The 21,848-nt window shown below is 38.5% G+C and overlaps 3 protein-coding genes across 3 annotated transcripts in view; 2 read left to right on the top strand and 1 right to left on the bottom strand.

Moving 5' to 3' along the window:
• LOC308094444 (uncharacterized protein) overlaps window positions 1-21,848 on the bottom strand; it is a 64,322-nt gene that overhangs the window by 711 nt on the left and 41,763 nt on the right. Inside the window, exon 6 of the mRNA XM_080441099.1 lies at window positions 1,274-1,434. The gene's annotated coding sequence lies outside the window, so the exon portion shown is untranslated. The remainder of the gene's footprint in view (window positions 1-1,273; window positions 1,435-21,848) is intronic.
• LOC308094443 (uncharacterized protein) lies at window positions 1,793-13,629 on the top strand. The gene is made up of 5 exons (XM_080441097.1): window positions 1,793-2,201; window positions 2,370-2,475; window positions 10,110-10,176; window positions 11,105-11,422; window positions 12,573-13,629. Exons 1-5 carry the CDS (start codon window positions 2,008-2,010, stop codon window positions 12,692-12,694), a joined length of 807 nt encoding a protein of 268 aa, XP_080297223.1. The 5' UTR covers window positions 1,793-2,007; the 3' UTR covers window positions 12,695-13,629.
• On the top strand, window positions 15,390-20,289 carry LOC308092839 (uncharacterized protein; the record flags this gene model as incomplete). The annotated part of the gene is made up of 6 exons (XM_080438938.1): window positions 15,390-15,480; window positions 16,454-16,756; window positions 17,112-17,411; window positions 19,161-19,259; window positions 19,471-19,517; window positions 20,050-20,289. The coding sequence occupies 6 exons, from the start codon at window positions 15,390-15,392 to the stop codon at window positions 20,287-20,289; spliced, it is 1,080 nt and encodes a 359-aa protein (XP_080295064.1).

The following is a 21,848-nucleotide window of genomic DNA, read 5'->3' as shown; positions in this document are numbered from 1 at the left end:
ATTCTAGTCATTAAGCTACTAATATAGACTGAAGTAATTAAAGCGGGTCATGTTTGCATGTTTGGTATTGTAACAGCTGAATATATACGATATTAACCTGCGGGGCGCATTAAGTGCAGGTGGGGGCCGCATGTGGCCCCGGGGCCGCCAGTTGCCTATGTATGCGTTAGACAGACGACCCCCCCCACCCTTTTTTTGTACATATAGCTTGATTATTTTTTTCCTGCTTTTTGTTTGTACATAGTGTTATCTTTTTCTGTATTTTTGTGTTTGTATTTGAACTGTAGTGCCACTATATATATATGACTATGAATTGAATACCAAGGACCTCATTGGAAACAAGACCGCAAAGACTTTTTTGAACTGACCTTTTAGACCAGGGGTCTTCAACAGGGGGTCCGGGACCCCTAGGGGGTCCTCAGAGTTACTACAGGGGGGCCGCCAAATCTTTGTGTGACATGATTTTTTCTCTTTTTTGCATTAACCAGTTGAACCCTAGCGTCCCTTTTCTGAGGAGAACTTTAGCCAAAAATAGCAGATCTACAAGTTGTACGAACTCCTGCTTTGTTTTATTGGATCTTGTTTATTCGTTACACTTATTTGTTTTAGCTCTTGCTCATTTGATTTTCCTACTTTGTCTCATCTGTTTATGAAAGTAGGTAGCTGATATGTTGCACTTTTACTTTAGCGCTAGGTATACTCTTAGTTGCTTGTTTTAGAAGAGAATACACTTAATGCTTCTGGTGATTACTAGTTTCGTTCCCCACCTATGTTGAATGCACTTATTGTGGCTTTGGATACAAGCGTCTGCTAAATGACTGTAATGTAATATAATGTACAAGCTCACAACGCCTCGCTTGTAGATCTGCTATTTTTGGCAAAGAGGTATGGTACTGTAGAGGGAAAAATGGTAGAACAAGTACCGTAAAAGAAAACGTTGAATCTGCAACACGATTTTATACAATATAGTGGGGGGTCCCTGCTTCAGCTAGGGGGTCCTTGGCCTGAAAAACCTTGAAGACCCCTGTTTTTTAGACAAAGTATTTTAAATGTAACTGTGCTGTTTTACATTTTGCCTAATAAAATATCCAATCGATCAATCAAAGTGAATAAGAGCAATGCAAGACAATAATGAAGATCTTGAATTGGGACAGAACTTATATGTATTTTGATGACATCATAAAAGGTGAAATGGTTTGACAAGCATTGATTTGATACCAAGAGGAAATGGACAACAACGGCTTACAGAAACATAATCGTTATTCATACTCACTCCTCATCTGTGAAATTCTGATCAAAGGGACCGTACTGCTGGACCATGTTGTCGTGCTCGTGCTGCTGAAGCCATGGGCTCAGGCACACTGCATAGAAGCCAGGGTGTAGGGTGATGCACGAAGCCTCTGGTTCTGGTGAGTCTGCACATTTTTTCATAACCTGCACAAGAGAGAAAATAAATAAATAACCTCTCATTTTTACATTGTTCTGGGTTGATTGTTTTGCCCGTGCAATAGTATTATTGCCTATCTTTACCCATTAAGACCTGAGGCGATTCTTTAAAAAGTTTTCTAAATCCTAACAGTTTTTTTGGGGAAAAAAAAAATCTATATTTTTCAAAAATAGCAGATCTACAAGCTCATAGTGCGGCACTCGGTGCCGCGCTATGAGCTTATATATATATATATATATATATATATATATATATATAAAAAAAAAACCTGCAACGTTTCCTTTTTGCCACACATATACACTTCATGGAGTATACATTTTTTGTACCGAATTAACCGAATTAAACTGTCTGGCTACGCGAGATCAGAGATGGGGACTCGAGTTAGGGACTCGGACTCGAGTCGCACTCGAGTAGCCAATAATGAGAGCCTCAAAGACTCGTGGACAATCTTTATTTTATGTATTTTTTTGGACGCAGTAATGAATGAAATGCCCCGAAAACGTCCACTCCCCTGTCTCCTAAGTCAAGCTGCTACGCGTTGCTCATTAACGTAAACAAACATGGCGAGCACCAGTGCGGCTGCATCAACTCCAGCTGCTGTGGTGCCGTTCATTATAAACTTTGCCTATAAAAACTTCGTACAACATGGAATCGACCGAACAGCAACATGTAAAGAGTGTGGGAAGGTCATAAAAGAAAAAGGATCCACGACAAGCAACTTTCTCCGTCACCTCCATAACAAGCACAAGGAGAGGTCAGTCACTTGCTTCAAACAAACTTAGCGTCTATAAATATCGATAATAATGGTTAACTCAGCAACAGGCAACAACTATCTAACGTTAGTTAACTTGGCATTTGCGGAAGATCATCCGATCATCATCGTGTCGTGATTGTGAGTTTTCTTGTTCTTGTGTTACTTCAGTGCGCTGACTGGCAAAACGCAGTTAGACAACACACCAGTAACATCGGCAGCAGCTGAGAATCCGGCAGCAACTGGATCTGAACTCACAGCCTGGGAACACACACAGGTCAGACTTAATACTGGTTTAGTGTCATTATTACAATACTTGTTATTTAAATCGGGAGAATAGTGAAACACAATGCTGTAGTCTAGTGTGTTTGGTGACTTTAACCTGACTAGATGAGTTTATAATATTATTCTATTAATAGATGCTGCCTATAGACCGCCGAAGTCTGACGTCATTTACACATCCTTTGTTTGTCTACCTGGTTCGCAGTTTTCCACCCCCGTTCTGAATCCCATAGACGTATTTAATATCGCGTCAAATAAGAACTGTGTTCCAAAAATAAACAAATGACCCCGGCGTGTTGACTCTTATGGATATGAAGCATCAACTGACGGTGAAAAAACGCTAATGTTACTTCCGCCAAATTAGTTAAATTTTCGCCAGAAACAGACTGTATCAAATATAAGTGACTGACTATCATAAACGATACAGAACCCCCTCCCTGACAATAACGCCGACACGCGGTGTTTATTTTTGGACCACAATTCTTATATGAGACGATTCTAAGATGACCCAATGTTATTCTCCATAGAGAAATTACTTCCGCAAACCTGGGGATGAACGAGTCACGTCAGGACTTCGGTGCTCTATTATCTGCTTGCGAGTGCACGCTCAGACACACGCGCACGCACGCGCACACACACACACACACACACACACACACACACACACACTCTCACACAGTAAAAGTAGCAATACTGCAATGTAGAAATACTCTTGTTACAAGTAAAAGTCCAGCATAAAAAAATACTTGAGTAAAAGTACAAAAGTATTGGCATCAAAACCATTACTGTCGCATGGTTGAAAGTATCGGAGAAAATGGCCGGCGATCGGATTAAAATGCTTTTTATTGAACAATACGGGAGATACGAGTAGGCGTAGGCTAGGCGTATACAAACGGGAGGGGCGAAGTCATGGTGTGACAGTTATGCTGCGCGGGCAGTGATCCAGTAGGGGCGGTGCTTCTTTCGCTCAAAGGACTGAGAGGGCAAAACTGTTATAGTCACTTTTAGTAGGGGGTACTAAGCACAAAAAATGGCCAAATCGTTACGCGGCGGATAAAAGCATGACATTTGATACAGATGTCCCTTGGGTCATCCTAAAACATCCTAGAAGGGGTGCCCAAAAAAATCTTAAACAGGAAGTGACTTATGGACAAAATTCAAAATGGCCACCTAAACCGTTGACTCAAAAGACACCAAAAGAATCTCCAAAAAGCATAAAATTTGGCACATATGTCCCTTAGGTCATCCTAAGACATCCTAGAAGGGGTGCCCAAAGGAATCTGAAACAGGAAGTGAGTTATTGACTAAATTGAAAATGGCCGCCTAGTGTTGTCGATTGACTCAAAAGACAACTAAAGAATCTCATAAAAGCATACAATTTGGCACACATGTCTTTTTGGTCATCCTAAGACATCCTAGAAGGGGTGCCCAAAGAAATCTTAAGCAGGAACTGAGTTATTGACAAAATTGAAAATGGCCGCCTACAGTGTTATCTATTGACTCAAAAGACAACTAAAGAATCTCATAAAAGCATACAATTTGGCATACATGTCCCTTGGGTCATCCCAAGACATCCCAGAAGGGGTGCCCAAAAAAATCTTAAACAGGAAGTGAGTCATTGACAAAATTGAAAATGACCGCCTACAGTGTTGTCGATTGACTCAAAAGACAACTAAAGAATCTCATAATGGCATACATGTCCCTTGGGTCATCCTAAGACATCCTAGAAGGGGTGCCTGAAATTATCTGAAACAGGAAGTGAGTTATTGACTAAATTGAAAATGGCTGTGTACAGTCTTGACAGATGATGCAAAAGACACTCATAAAAAATCTCATAAAAGCATGAAATTTGGTACAAATGTCCCTTGGGTGATCTGAATGCATCCTAAGGGGTGCCAAAAAAAGTTTGAATAGTCTCTCAATGGAAAACACTCCTCCCACACGGGCTGCACTGCTACAATATTCAAATCGAGCTGCCAATCTAGCATTTGGTCCAGAAGCCTGAAAGCTATGCAATCTCTACCATCTCCTGACAAATAAATTAAAGTCGCTGATTCGTGGACACCTTTATGGACACTCTTGCCAGAGGCTGCTTAAGTTTGTAGAGAACTCAAGTGTGGCTGCAAAGCTGAGCCCTTCTGTTCGAGAAAGTGTAGATGCCGGGATGCTGGGTTACCTTGCAGAGCATTATGCCAATGTGCTGGTAATTGCGAAATGGCACACATGAATACATGTAGTTACTAAACACTAATCACAAAAAAACAGTAATGATCAAGAAGAAAATACATGAGAAGATAGAGTGTAAAACAAGCAAGAAGATGTAGAGTGCAAAATAAATAAGATGCAGAGAGTAAAATAAGAATATGCAGAGTAAGATAAGATGCAGAGTAAAATAAATGAGAATATGCAGAGAGTTAGATAAATAAAGAAGATTCAAAGAGTACAATAAAAAAATTATGCAGAAAGTAAAATAAATAAGTGATGTAGAAATGAAAACAGAAGGTAGACTACAAAATACGGCAAGTTATGCACTGCATAACCTGTCGTATTGAGTCTGCATAATATGCAGACTGCCATGGTCAACTGTTTAAACAGCCATTTAGAATTTCTTCAACATGGTCCCTTCCTAAAAAGTTTAATAAACAAGCAAACAAATAAATAACCCCTTCTAGGATATATTAAGAAGCACTCAATGTACGTACCAAATTATACACTTTTATGACGTCCCCTTATGTTTTCTTTTGTGTCAACTGCTTTTAGGCGGTCACTTCCTGTTTAAAACCTTTTTGGGCACCCCTTGTAGGATGCGTTCAGATCACCCAAGGGACATTTGTACCACATTTCATGCTTTTATGAGATTCTGTAGGTATCTTGCATCATCTTTCAACACTGTAGGCGGCCATTTTCAATTTAGTCAATAACTCACTTCCTGTTTCAGATTATTTTTGGCACCCCTTCTAGGATGTGTTAGGATGACCCAAGGGACATATGTGCCAAATTGTATACTTTTTGGAGATTCTATAGGCTTTTTGAGTCAATCGCCAACACTGTAGGCGGCCATTTTCAATTTAGTCAATAACTCACTTCCTGTTGAAGACTTTTTTGGGCACCCCTTCTAGGATGTCTTATGATGACCCAAGGGACATGTGTGACACATTTTATACTTTTTGGAGATTATTTAGTTGTCTTTTGAGTCAATCGACAACACTAGGCGCCCATTTTCAATTTGGTCAATAACTCACTTCCTGTTTCAGATTTCTTTGGGCTCCCCTTCTAGGATGTCTTAGGATGACCCAAAGGACATGTGTGCCACATTTTATGCTTTTTGGAGATTATTTTGGTGTCTTTTGAGTCAACGGTCAACAGTTTAGGTGGCCATTTTGGATTTTGTCCATAACTCACTTCCTGTTTAAGATTTTTTTGGGCACCCCTTCTAGGATGTTTTAGGATGACCCAAGGGACATCTGTATCAAATTTCATGCTTTTATCCGCCGCGTATCGATTTTTCACTTAGTACCCCCTACTATTTTACCAACCTGCAGGGAGGTCACAGGCTCTCAGAAGGTGGGGGGGATGGACTTTCGGTGGACTATACCCCTTATTTTATACTTTGGCTATTCAAAAATAGCAGATCTACAAGCTCATAGCGCGGCACCGAGCCGCCGCGCTATGAGCTTGTAGATCTGCTATTTTTGAAGAATCGTGAAAAGTTTTACAAATCTTTGAATATAATTTTTTTGAATATTTTTTTCAAGCGAACATTTGTAACTGTCAAATGTAAACGTATTTTGTATTTTCAAAAATAGGTTATTTAATTCTTATTTTTGCCTGATTTTACCGATTTATTATCGAAAAAAAATATATATATATATTATATTTTTATTTTTTTTTCAAAAAGTGGGGGGTATGAAATCACGGATCTGTGAGTGAATTTTCTGTCAGGACTTTATGATTATAAACCCTTTGGCTGAACTATTCTCACAGCCAGGGAACACACACAGGTAAGATATTAGTCTTGTTTTAGAGTCATTATTACAATACTTGGCATTCACATCGGGAGAATAGTGAACCACAATTAATGAGCCTAAATGGGTTGATACTGCTTGCGAGCGCGCACTCAGACACACGCACACAGTAAAAGTATCAATACTGCAATGTAGAAATACTTACAAGTAAAAGTCCAGAATAAAAAATGTACTTGAGTAGAAAGTGGAAAAGTATTGGCATCAAAATGTACTTAAAGTACCAAAAGTAAAAGTAGCCATTATGCACAAATGTCCCATTTCATGTTTTCAAAATGTAAAAAAATCTTTTGAAAATAGCAGATCTACAAGCTCACAACGCCTTGCAACTATATTGCTGGCGATAATGACTGTTGTGAGCATGTGAGAGTTGAGTTTGAATTATGGCCCAGGCCCCACACGGCACCGCATATTTCCCAGTCCTGGTCTTTCGAACCACTCACGTTTGGACATCTGCCTCTGTTTACCCCGCCCCCCATCTCTGCGTCTCTCTCTGCGTCTCTCTCTCTCTCTCTCTCTCTCTCTCTCTTTACGCACGCACGCACACACATCTCCAGCAAATACTTCAGAGACCTAGAAAATGAGTCTCCCCGTCACTTCAAGCTGTTGACAGGAATTAAACTAATAATATACAGTATAATAACCCTCCATGTGTCAGAAATATAGTTCATACCAGTCTGTCTACTTCCAGCAGAGCAGCAACACACAGGTCTTTGTGCCTGCTTCACACCACGCTGCCAGATGCTGCTGGCAGACATTCTCCACATCATCATACGCTGGTGGAAATAATGTGTGGAGGTTGTTGAGAGAATTACTCCATTATACTGTAGTTACTACAGTGTAGTACATACATCCTCTGCAAGACCGCATGGGGCTCATTTCCATGTCTTGGCACGGTGCACTTCATTCAAATGAGACTTTGGTGGAAGACCAATCAATCACCCTTGAAGCAGAAAGATGTCTACAGTACCAGCCTACCAGGCAGTGTAGCACAGGGTTCAACGCATCTGTCTATAAAGCTTTATACATCCCTGATTGACATGAGTTGAATCCATAGACAAAGGTCGTAGCCAAGTCTTTGATCAAATCTGAAGGGCTGTTCAACCCTTTCAAGGTTCAAGTTTACTATTTGTGTCTGACATTAAGGTAAACCAACATTTTTGCACACCTGGTTTTAGCCCATTCAATCCGGGAACACATCTGTGTCACTTTATATTTCTTTGCTATTCAAAAATAGCAGATCCAGATTTTTTTTTTTATCGTGAAAATGTGTGCAAATCTTTGAATATATATATATATACATTTTTAACTCAAATCTCTGCTTCTGGGGGGTCCCTGGAACAACATATTTTGAGATGGGGGGGGGGGGGGGGGGGGGGGTCCGCAGACAAGTACAAATCATTTTGGGGGTCCTTGACATGAAAAAAGTTTGAAAACTACTGATATTATAGCAACATAAGTTTTTAAAAAATGTTAGGATTTAGAAGACTTGTAGAATCCACCAGAAGCTAAGATTTCAGTTAAAAATGTTGCTTGTATGCTTTGCTTTAAAAAACATACATTCAATGATTTGCACACATTTTCACAATTTTCTTTAAAAAAATTGTAGATCTACAAGCTTATAGCGTGGCACTATTTTTGAATGGCCAAAGAAATCTAAAGTGACACAGATGCGTTCCCGGATTGAATGGTTTAAAGGGCAACTTCGTTTTTTTACAACCAAGGTTTAATTTTTTGCTTGTAATTAAAGTAAGTAAAAGATAGACATTATTTAGGCTAAATATGTCTTCTTTTACACAATAAAAAAGGTCCCGTGGTCTTTGATGGTCAGATGTGAGTTATTGGGGGCTAGAAGAGCTTCTGTAAATAATAATAAAGAAATCACCGGATTATTGTGTAAGACGTATTTAGCCACCTGCCCGAATGCACTATAAAAAAGATCGTGAAAATTGCTAAAACTATAGAAAGCAGTAAATGAAAAAAATGAACACTCATCTTTTATTTACTTTAATTACAAGCTAAAACAAACATAAACAAAGTTGTCCTTGAAGCTCAAGAACAGGTGTGTTGGTACAGCAGACGATACAATAAAACCGGAAAACCTGCACACTGTCTTTACTCGCTCAATAGAGAGAACACTTGTATTATTAAAAAGGTAATATTTCGGTCATGCCTGAGGAAGGTCCATGACCGGAATGTGATCAGAACTGTAGGAGCTATGGCTGTCACTAACAGCAACACACACACACACACACACACACACACACACACACACACACACACACACACACACACACACACACACACACACACACACACACACACACACACACACACACACACACACACACACACACACACACACAGGGGTGCCATGCACAGTAAAAGTTGATGTATTGCTGCTTCTTGTCAGTCAGTGGTTCCGTACAGTTCATTCTCATAGGAGAAGCTGCTGTGGCTGTAATTCAATCCGGGGGTGGGGGGGGGGGTGGTGTGTGTGTGTGTGTGTGTGTGTGTGTGTGTGTAAATACCTGTGTGTTTGCCTTTGATGTTTACTTTGATCTCTGCTTCACGGGGCCCATGGCAGTGCTTTTGGTGCTCTATAGCAGGGGTTTTCAACTGATTGTGAACCAGGGACCACCACCCTGATTAAGAATCAACCTGGGGACCACTGTTGTGTTGGATGAGATTAGAGCTAAGATTAGTGCTTTGCTAACACTTGCTACTGAATGCAAACATTCCATGACAGCAGCGTATGGTGACGGTAACGTTGACCGGGCCAGAATCGCGCAACAATGGCTGATAAGTCCATTGAAAACCGGTTTGACGGCAAAACTGGTTTTCTGATGGCCACTCATTAACAATTCGGCCGAATGCATATGAGCCGAATGCAAATTCGAATGCAAATGAGCTGCTAATGTTGTTATGTTGATTTGTATTATTGGCCCCAATGACCATACGCCTCTGTTCCATGATACATCCCACTGTTTCTCAACCAGTGGTCCATGGACTACACAGACACATGAAATTATATGGCCACTGTACTTAAGTACAGTACTCAAGTAAATTTACTCCGTTACTGTCCACCTCTGAGTATATCTAGGTCCATTACTTATTCGGTATTTGAACGTAGAAAAACGTAGAATATTTTGTTATCGATTTTGTTATTATATATAGATGTTGATAGCCTACCATTAGGAGAGATGGCAGGCAAACGTTGATCAAAATAACAATTTAGAAACTTTTAGATCTGCTATTTTCAAAGCATTTTTATGCATTCGGAAACTTGTGAAATGGGACATTCTACAGAATGAGTACTTTTACTTTCAGTACTTAAGTATATTTTAATGAAAATACTTTTGTACTTTTACTCAAGTAGATTGTGAATTCCGGACTTTTACTTGTAACAGAGTATTTCTACATTGCAGTATTGATACTTTTACTTAAGTAAATAATATGAGTACTTTTTCCACCACTTGACCGTGACAGTCTGCAGAGCAGAGAAGCAGAAAACACGATGTGGTCACAGAGCAGAGTGGAAGCTGTGTAGCCAACTAATACTAAAATAGGACAGCACATAATTGTTTTGTTTTGTTTTTACATGCAGATTTCTACAGAGAGCATGTCTGCATTTCACGTGAGACTCTTCATCTGCATCATGGCAGCTTCTTCAGGTAAAATAAACCTCAAAATTATATGAATGCGTCTAAACTTCAGCTATAATGCACATCACTGGTTTTGGACTTTTGCTTTTCCTCATGGACCTAAAAGTGACCTTTTGTGGACTTACTTATATGTGGTTGAACTTGACACATGTATATCATGAACAGTTTATATCAGCTGCTCATGCACCTTATGTCTAAACCTCATGTAGGCCTACAAACTGCACGGATGGATATGCTTTTTTTTTGGTTGATTGAATACTTTATTAGCAGTGGTGGAAAAAGTACTATTTCTTTTTAACTTAGTATCACTACTAGCAGGCGAAAGTAGTTGCAAACGTGGGGTTATGCTGCGTCCCGTTGCATCGCAACGCATTGAGCTTGTAGATCTGCTATTTTCAATAATGGCCGAAATGTATATAGCCTATATACATTTATTTTATACCTATATACTTTTTTGTGTTTTTTTTTCTTCAGCCCTATAATAGGGCTGAAGTGGTTATGTATGTTTTGTAATAATAATCAAAATCTACAAAGTAACTAGTAACTAAAGTTTTCAAATAATTGTAGTGAATTGGAAATACTCCAGTAAAGTAAAATACCTCAAAATTGTACGTACGGTGTTACTTTACACCACTACATAAAAGGATAACAAAAAACGTGTTGCTATATTGTAAATACGTAGATACCTTTTTTGTTTTTGATTCCTTCCTTTTTTCTCTCCTTTTTTCCCATTTTTTCCTTACACTTTATAGTATAACATTTAGTTTTACCCTTTAGAGTATAACATTTTGTTTTATACTTTATAGTAGGCTATAACATTTTGTTTTACCCTTTAGAGTATAACATTTAGTTTGACCGTTTAGAGTATAACATTTTGTTTTATACTTTATAGTATAACATTTTGTGTATAATGCTGAAAACATTTTGTGATTTCCAGTGGTGTCCAGTGTTGTGAAGCAAGAGCATGTTCTGGAGGGACAGGATGTACGTCTACACATCCAGAGACCTGACCTGATACAAGCCGCTGAAGACCTTACGTGGATGTTCAACACCAGGATCTTAGTAGCAAAATATACTTTCAGTGGCAAAAATAAAACAATCTATGCAAATTACAAAGGAAGGGTTGATCTTTCGGAGGACAATTATTCTTTGCTGTTGAAGAATCTACAAAAGAGTGACAGTGGACTTTACCAAGCAATAATAGAAATAGAACTTGATGACGTACCTGTTGCACAGTATAATGTGAACATTGAAGGTAGGTTCCTTTTAAGTAATCCAAAACATGGACGTTTCTGTTTAAGCAACAAAATGGCCTCTGCTTTGACACTATCAAATAGTATAATGGTTATGAAAATATGTCCAAATACAAGTACACTTCAAATGTCTGTTTTAGAAGCTTTTTGACAAATGTAAGGTAATAACTAAACCTATTCTATGTGCTATATAAATCACATTCTTAACATTAGTGATCGATAAAATCATTCAGCACGTGGGTGAGAACAGATTTGGATGTTAAGACGGTTTGGTGCATCTGGGGTTAGCTTCTCTTGTTTTCCTCTTCACTAAAACATAAGAGAAAATAGAGAGAATGAAGAGAAATGTAAAAGAAAGCCCCCCCCCCCCCCCCCATACGCCCCATCTCAAGGGCAAAGGGCTTATCCTCTAGTGAAATTTCTTAATAAATAAAATAAAATGTTGCTGCATGAGTTCCTTTTCCCCATTTGGAGAACCACATGCCATCTGGTTAGGACACATAGAGGCCAAATACCTCCAAATAAAATGGTGGGTTAGTCCATTAGCACCAAGCTGTGCTGATATCACTGCTGTGTCAGTGTGTGTACTGAATACACTGGAAAGGAAATAAAATAAAAATCATCAGTGCTGTGTGAACCATTCAATTGCTGCTGCTAAACATTCAATCCCTCATGAAGACCATTCCAGGTCAAAACGTTGGTTATCATTAACCCATTCAGACCGGGAACGCATCTGTGTCAGTTTTAGATTGCTTTGGCTATTCAAAAATAGCAGATATGAGCTTGTAGATCTGCTATTTTTGAATAGCCAAAGTATAAAATTAATGGTTAAAGTGGTTACACAGATGCGTTCTTGGTTTTAATGGGTTAAATTACCCTGCATGTGGCTGTGAGCAGTGTGCAGCCTTTTCTTCACTTTTAGACTGCTGATAAACATTAACATTATACTGCCCCCAAAACAGAGGTCACACAAACCCTAGTAAAAGATAGTAGCCTACATCTACATGTACAAGCTCACGATGCGTCGCAATGCAAGCTTGTAGATCAGCTCTTTTTAGCTAAGAGCTTTGGTGTAGAGGAAAGACAGGAGGAGGCCAAGTTCAAAGAAGTAAAAGTAAAAATGTTAAATAAAGACCTTCATATTTGTTCCAGATGCAGTGACCCCAGCAGACCAGGCAGGAGCCCCAGTGTCCTCCAGCCCTGATTCCTGTTACCTGACTGTGTGGACTTTATTGATGGGGAATTTTATTGTATTTTTAATATTTCCTTTCTAATTTGTGAACAACACACTGATGAACACCGGCTCAGTCCTGGGTCCAAGACTGTTCATAATGTACACAAATGATATATGTGAAATCTTTAATCAAATGAGCTGTGTCCTCTTTGCAGACGACACCAGTCTGTGTTGCTCCGGTAAAGACCTGGACCAGCTCCTGGACACAGTACAAAATGAACTGTCAGTACTTAAAAAATGGTTTGACCTTAACAAATTGTCACTTAATATAAGTAAAACTAAATTCATCATCTTTGGTAATAGACCAATTACCAAAGGGGCTAAAATTACGATTAATAACGTAGAAATAGAACGCGTATTTGAAACTAAGTTTTTGGGTATTACAATAGACAGTAAAGTAAATTGGAAAACGCGAAGACCATTGCAGTAATGTACAGAATGAAACCAATACTAAACAAAAAGTCACTGTACTTATTGTACTGTTCCCTCGTACTCCCATACATGAGTTATTGTGTGGAAGTGTGGGGGAACAACTACAAAACGGTTATTAAATCAATAGTTTTACTTCAAAAAAAGGCCTTAAGAATTGTAAGCAAATCAGACTACTTTGCCCCAACAAATCCATTATTCATTGATTTTCAAACTTTAAAACTACAGGATCTAGTTGACTTGAGTACCGCAATCATAATGTACAAGGCACACAATCATCTGCTTCCTACCTGTGTCCAGGAACTGTTTCACCCCAGAGAGAGCCAGTATGAGCTCAGAGGAACTGCCATTTTCAAACAAAATAACGCAAGAATAAATAACAAAAACAGCTGTGTATCGGTAATAGGGGTAAAATTATGGAATAGTTTAGATGACGATTTAAAAAACTGTAGCTCTATATATAAATTTAAAAAGATGTACAAATCAAAAGTAATAAATAAATATAGAACCTTAGAGTGAAGTATATTCTAATTTGTATATACAAAATGAGGATGTAGGTGTAGTATAATCGTAATATGTATATATATATATGAATGTGTATATATATATGTATGTGTGTATATATATATATATATATACGTGTCCTATAAAAAAGACAACATCGGGTGACAAAAAAAAAAAACTTCTTGCACCTTTCATTGCTTTCTTCTCTTCCTTATTGTTTGCAAATTCAAGTGATTGTACTTTGATTATTTATTTTTTTGTACTCGTTTCTGTCAAAACATCTTGTATGTTTTGATCTTTGTTTTGTTTTGGTTGTTTTGTGTTTGTATTACTCCAGTATGCTAGTATCTCCTTTTAGCATGATGTTTATTAACATGTGCAAAGGGTAGGCATAATAAGCTTAGGCTTCAGCCTACACCTTTTGGTCTGTGTATTACCATCATTATTATTTATTATTTATTACTACTATTATTGTAATTATTATTGATGGGGAAAAAAAGAGTGAAAAGAAGAGTGTATGTATATAACTGCCTTACAGACCAAATAAAATCTACTACTATGAAGGTCCAGAGGGACCAACATATCTGTCAATTTGAATAAAAGCTGATGCTGCTGAGCAACAGCATTGTGCTGGATTTTTATAAATATTTCTAAGTAAACTGTTGTGTATTAACTACACACAGTTATGGTTGTTGGCTATTTGTGTACTGTAAGTAGTCTCTGTTCCTTTAAGACTTAAAGGAACAGAGACTACTTACTGGAGTGTCTCACTTGAGTGTGCTGCCTGTATGCAGTTGAATGGAGCTCCAACTTGTAACGTTTCTAGTTGAACAGTAAAGACAAACTTACCTTACCACTGCCTGGTTATTTGGTTCTCACAGACTTTATATAAACAATGGGACAAACACACAAACTTGCACTCTTTTAAGACAGAAGCAGCCCGTAAATCGTGTGTGATTCTGAGGGAGGCTCTATGTTGGGTTATTTTAAGAGCCTCAAATGGAAGAAGAAGGGGGGGGGGCACCAAGATACATTTTGCCGCGGGCAGACCCAGACAATTCTGTCATTAAGGTCTATCAAAATCCCTTACAACCATAAGTAGGACCTATTGGTTTAAGGATTGGTTATAATCAGTGGTGTAAAGTACTAAGTACATGTACTCAAGTACTGTACTTAAGTACAATTCTGAGGTATTTTTCACTTTACTGGAGTATTTCCAAAGTACTTTTACTTCTACTCCACTACATCTCAGAGGCAAATATTGTAGATTTACTCTACTACAATTATGTGAAATCTTTAGTTACTAGTTACTTTGTAGATTTTGATCATTATTACAAAACATACATTAACCACTTCAGCCCTATACATTTTGGCCATTTGAAAATAGCCGATCTACAAGCACACAATTAGTCGCGATGAGACGCATGGCGAGCTTGTAGATCGGCTATTTTCAAAAGATTCTTTTTTTGAAAACTTGTGAAATGGGACATTCTGCATAATGAGTACTTTTACTTTTGGTACTTTAAGTACATTTTGATGCCAATACTTTTGTACTTTTACTCAAGTATTTTTTTTATTCTGGACTTTTACTTGTAATATTTCTACACTGCAGCATTGATACTTTTACTTAAGTACAACATTTGAGTACTTTTTCCACCACTGCTTTTGCAAAAACTAGTTCATAGGCATATACAAAGGCAATTTGCAACAACCAGAAGTTGTGGTTTAAACAGGACAAAGCTCTGTGGGCTACCAATTCATGCACTTATGAGAAGAGAAAGTGCATAGTACTTCCTTTCTACATGCAGTCTCCTACACAGAGGAGAGCAGCTTGCATGGCGTTGAGAATGTCTGCATTTAAGGTCGTGGGACTCCTCATCTGCATAGCTTCAGGTATGATGAACTCCTACCTATCTATATATTTATATTCATAATATATATTTGGTTGTTAACGTTGTTGTTGAAACATACTATAGTTGAAGTGTAGACATAACCATGAAGCCAGCGGTGGAAAAAGTACTCTCATTTAGTACTTTTACTAAAAAATACTCTGTTACAAGTAAAAGTCTTGAATTCAAAATGTACTTGAGTAAAAGTACAAAAGTATTGGCATCAACATGTACTTAAAGTACCAAAAGTACGAGTACTCATGTCCCATTTCAAGTTTTCAAATGTATAAACATCTTATGGGAGGCATTGGGAGCTTGTAGATCAGCTATTTTCAAATGGCCGAAATGTATGTAGGGTTGAAGTGGTTTTGTAATAAATAATAATCCAAATCTACAAAGTAACTAGTAAAGTTTTCAAATAATTGTAGTGGAGAAAAAAGTACAATATTTGCCTCTGAGATATAGTGGAGTAGAAGTAATAGTATTGGAAATTGGAAATACTCAAGTAAAGTACAAATATAAGTACAAATACCTCACAATTGTACTTAAGTAGTTACTTTACACCGCTGCTATCTATATATTTATATATATCATAATATCATAATATATATTTGGTTGTTAACGTTGTTGAAACCTACTATAGTTTAAGTGTAGACATAACCATGAAGCCTAATTGAAACATGGCTTTACCTTATTTATTTTTCCTCAGCTGAAATACTAATAGTTGGGACTTGGGAGATTGACAATTTGTTTATTTATATCTTGTACACTGTTTATTATACCATTACTATTATGTTGATGTTGTGTTGATTGATTGAATATTTTATTAGCCAAAAATGCAAAACAGCACAAGTACATTCAAACACAGTCAAAAGGATAACACCGAAAACGTCCTTGCGGTCTTGTTTCCATTGGGGTCCTATGTATTCAATTCATCAACATATAAAAAATAACAATGAGTAATAATTAATTCCCAGTGGTGTCCAGTGATGTGAAGCAAGAGCATGTTCTGAAGGGACAGGATGTACGTCTACACATCCAGAGACCTGACCTGATACAAGACCCTGACAAACTTAAGTGGAAATTCAACGACAAGAATATTGTAAAATACACTTTCAGTGATGAAAAAACTAAAAAAATACAAGAAAGAGTTGATTTTTCTTTGGAAAATTATTCTTTGCTATTGAAGAATCTACAGCAACAAGACAGTGGACTTTACCAAGCAATAGTGTCTAAAGATGAAGTTATCACTGTTTCTCAGTACAATGTGATCGTTCAAGGTAGGTTCATGTTTCTAATGTTCCTCAACCCATTAAGACTGGGAACGCATCTGTGTCATTTTTAGATTTCTTTGGCCTTTAAAAAAGATAGCAGATATACAAGCTCATAGCGCTGCATCGAGTGCCGCGCTGCAAGCTTTGTAGATCTGCTTTTTTTTTTTACTTGAAAATTTGTGCAAATCTTTGAATATATATGTTTTTTTAAAGCGAACATTTGTTACTCAAATATTTGCCTCTGGGGATTCAACAAATGTCTTAAAAAATCCTAATCCTAACAGTTTTCTGAAAAAAAAATATGTTTCTATGTCAGTGGTCCTCAAACCTTTTCATGTCCACTACCCTACTTCATTTTCAGATCCAGTGTCTCCAGTACATCTGGCCGTGGTCTCAGTGTGGTCCAGCTCTGATTCCTGTAACCTGACAGTGACCTGCAGCAGCCAGAACTCCTCTGTCACAAATACTTTTACATGTGACAACAACCATAACTGCTCTCAGCAGGGAGGAGGGGAGAGTTCAGAGGTCACGACCTCCACCGGTCACCTCTCTGTCTACCTGTCTGATGAGGGGTCAGTCATCTTCTGTAACCATAGCAACCAGGTCAGCGGGAGCAACGACACCAAGCAGATTACGCCTCAACTGTGTCAACTGGATTCAGGTGAAACATGTTTCACTTTTTAAAAAAATTATACATTTTGTATGTAATACTTTCAAAACAAGAGTACCGGCCATTATTCTGAGGCTGGCAGCAAATAGATGAACTGACAATTTCAGGAGGTGAAGTGCAGTGGTGGAAAAAGTACTCAAATGTTTTACTTCAGTATCAATACTGCAATGTAGAAATAGTCCGGAATTCAAAATTTACTTGAGTAAAAGTACAAAAGTATTGGTATCAAAATGTACTTTAAAGTACCAAAAGTAGAAAGTACTCATGATGCAGAATGTCCCACGTTTTCAACTGTATAAAATGTCAAAGAAAATCCTTTGAAAATAGCAGATCTACAAGCTCACAATGCGTCGCATCCCGACACATTGTAAGCTTGTAGATCGGACCAAATGGCCCAAATGTATTTAGGGCTGACGTGGTTAATGTATGTTTTGTAATAATAATCAACATCTATAAAGTAACTAGTAACTAAAGTTTTCAAGTAATTGTAGTGGAGTAAAAGTACAATGTTTGCCTCTGAGATGCAGTGGAGTAGAAGTAAAAGTATTGGAAATTGGAAATACTCAAGTGCAAATACCTCAAAATTGTACTTAAGTACAGTACTTGAGTACATGTACTTACTTTCCAACACTGACAAGTACACAGTACACACCCTGGACATGATGCTAGTATGTCACAGGGACTTCCCCCCCCCCCCCCTCAATCCATTCTGGCACATCCTAAATGTTGTCAAGTGATGTAAAAAGTCATGCAGTTACAAAGTGCCTATAAGGCAGAACATTGTTACATACAATAATGTTGGCATACTTGTCAAACACAGCAGACAACAAACATGGGTAAAGGAAACAACGCCTCCTCCAAATTGAGCTGCTTCCTTCCTATAATAGCTGATATTGAGCAGTACCTTGCTAACTGTTTGGCCCGGCCGGCCATTTGTAGGCACCTCACAACCAACTTGTGCACGTGCACTATATGCTACCAAAGATAACAAACTAAGTTTACATCTGTAGCCTAGCTGTGAGGTGGTCTGCTGTAGCTGAAGATATTTTAGCACTTGTGGTTAGGAAGGCTTCCTCTAAGCTGTACAGCCGACCTCGAGAATGAACACCTCCCTATGGTTTTCGTTAACAACAATGACATCCGGGGTGTTAGCTGAAATGTTAGAGAACACTGAGTCATCTTTACACAGGCTAAACATGCTTGGCTTCACAGTAGAACGCCTAAATACAGCATGATGGAGGACCTGAAAATAGAAGAGATATCTTTTGACATCAAATCCACTATTCTGTCATGCATAATTATGTAGAGTCCCCTGTATACATGGCACCCATTTAAGATGTGGGACATGGTTTCAGCTATTTGCTGTGACATGATGTATACAGGGAGGAGGAGCATGGTTGCCTGGAAACCAGATGGAGAGGTTAAGTTTAGATGGTAAAACCTGCAACCTCGCTTTCAGAGTAAAGACAACAATACACTCGTCTTAGCTCTAAGGCAACATTTCTGAACACAGAGTGAGAGACAGAATGGTCCGCAGCAGGGAAACATGCAGTCTTCCCATGCAGTCTCAGCTCAGTCCAATGTTGCCGCTGCCATTGCTGTTGTTGTGCCCCCCCCCCCCACACACACACACACACACACAGAGAGGGAGGTCATTTTACAAATATCTTTTGTCAGAAAATGTGTCAAATCAAGAATCAAAAACATTTTGTCATATCGGGCTCTTGTGTGTGTTCACAGGTCGTAGGTCAATACTGCCATACGTTATTGTGAGATGCGTGGCTGCAGTGGTTGGCATATGTGGAGCTGCTCTCATTGCTGTCTGCATTTATAACAAATGTAAGTTCCAGCATGTACTTTTCACCATTCTTCAAGGCATGATGAACAGGTAGCCTATACTGTAGCAAGTGAATGCAGTAACATGAAGGCATAGTTTTTTTCAAGCATAGTTTGAAAACACTAAATTAAGGCTTATTATAAGAGGGTGAATAAATTAAAGAAAGTGGGTATCATATTCATAATTGACTGGCACCAATTTTATTTTTTTCAGGGAATGCAAGAATTGACATGACAAATACAATATATGGTTCTCTTCAGGTAAGACTGTTAAATCACTTTTTAATCATCACTGCCTGAGCTTTGCCAGTTGCACTGGGGAAAAAATTCTAATCATTTAAAATACTGTTTTTGTTTAAAGTTAAAGTTGAAGAAAAGTCAGTTACAGCACACAGATTAAAGGGATAGTTCACCCCCAAAATGACTTTTTTCCTATCGATCAGTCATCCCATAGAGACTTGAATTCATGGATATTTTTTTTTAATGTCTCATTCCTAAGACAATAATTTGATGACCGGCAGCGGCTCTGGTAGGAGACACAAAGAGTCTCCTTTGTGTCTCCTACCGGAACTGCTGCCTACCGGTCCGCTGGTCATCATATCATCGGCTTAGGAATGTGGGGGAAAAAAATCCAATATCCATCTCCATGGGGTGACTAATCGATAGAAAAAAAAGATTTTTTGGGGGGTGAACTATCTCTTTAATACTGTATATAAAAAAGGCGGGGGGAGGGGGGGTGAGTGATGGTAAACTTTATGAAAGAAAGTCAAAGGATGTGTTTTTTGCTCTATAGCTTCCAGCAATGGGGAATCCAGGACCTGTTAATAGCCAGGAGGATCCTGGACTTGAAGGTTCTTCTCCATCCACTCCCTCTGTACCTATGACCACCACCCAGACCAGAGACACCACGACCATGACCTCTGACCTGTATGCCAACTTGCCAAGGTTAATAAACCTAATAGACGAGTCACAGTCACACACCCAGCCAACCACTGAAAAGAGATGGCTGGATTCAGTGGTCGAAAGTAACTAAGTAGAGTAGATTTACTTAAGCAACCGCTGAAAAGAGCAACGGTGTAAAGTAAACTAAGTACATTTACTCAAGTACTGTACTTAAGTACAATTTTGAGGTATTTGTACTTTACTTGAGTATTTACAATTTCCATTTTTGCCATTTGAAAATAGCCTACAAGCTCACAATGCGTCGCGATGCGACACATTGTGAGCTTGTAGATCTGCTAATTTCAAAATAATTGTATACATTTGAAAACTTGAAATGGGACATTCTGCATAATTAGTACTTTTACTTTTGGTACTTAAAGTACATTTTGATGCCAATACTTTTGTACTTTTCCTCAAGTAAATTTTGAATTCTATATTGCAGTATTGATACTTTTACTTTTACTTATAAACTAGGACCTTTACTGTTCCTGATATACAGTATGTGAACGATATTTCTTCAGCTTGCGACTGCAAACTGTTCCTGTTCGCAGATGACTCGGCTCTGCTGGTCTCGGACAGGGACAGGCTGCAGGTTGAGAAAACTCTCAGCTCTGAACTCAACAAGATCTGCATCTGGCTCTCCGACAACAAACTTTCATTACACCTGGGTAAAACTGAATCCATCCTCTTTGGGTCCAGTTCTAACCTTAGCAAGGCTGAGAGTTTCACGATCAAAGTGGGTGATGATGTCATCAAAAGAAAGGAGGAAATCACCTACCTGGCTGGGTTCCATCTTGGAGGTAAACCTCTCCGGTAACAAAAACGCCGAAAGAGTGATCAAAAAGGTCAACCAAAGAATACGCTTTTTGTATAGGATTGGACGTCTAGTCAGTAAGAATACTCTGAAGATTCTTGCAGGGGCCCTCATTCAAGGTCATTATGATTATGCATGCACTTCATGGTATCACAACACCTCCAAGGCCTTAAAAACAAGGCTCCAAACATCCCAAAACAAACTTGTAAGGCTACTTCTTGGCCTCAATCCCAAAACCCATCTAACCCCTGCTCACTTTGCTAGGATTGGATGGTTTAGGGTTGAGGACAGAGTACAGCAACTTGCTATGGGCCTGGTCTTCAAGAACATTGGGATCATGCTATTCATCAAAAATGTGGAATGCCTTACCAAAAGGAGTAAAGGAGTGTAAAACCCTACTCACTTTCAAAACTGCCCTAAAGATACACCTTCAGGAGGCTGCAATTCGAAAATGGCCCCTGTCTAAGTCTTAACCTGCCCCCCCCCCCCTTATTTCTTCTCCTGTACATTTTTTCACTCTTCATACCAGTAACCTGTAAGCTGGTTGTATGACATTCTGTATAGTAGCGTGTATATCTGTCTGTCTCTTATATTTCATCATGATTTGTGTGCATGGGGATCTCATCTTAAACAAGCTCAGTGCTTAATGAGTCTCCCAGTTTAGTAGACCTTGTATTGTGAATTTGTACTTCCATGTAGCCTACTGATGTTCTCATGTCTTACTAAATAAAGTACCGTACATCAATCAATCAATCACTTAAGTAAAAAATTGGAGTACTTTTTCCACCACTACTGAAAAGAGATGGCTGGATTGACCACTCGTGGGAAAAGATGGA

Source organism: Gymnoscopelus braueri (assembly GCF_963280865.1).
Source record: "Gymnoscopelus braueri genome assembly, chromosome: 10".
Taxonomy (NCBI): Eukaryota; Metazoa; Chordata; class Actinopteri; order Myctophiformes; family Myctophidae; genus Gymnoscopelus; species Gymnoscopelus braueri.
The sequence above is the reverse complement of the archived record's forward strand: the minus strand, read 5'-3'. Positions and strand labels throughout refer to the sequence as shown.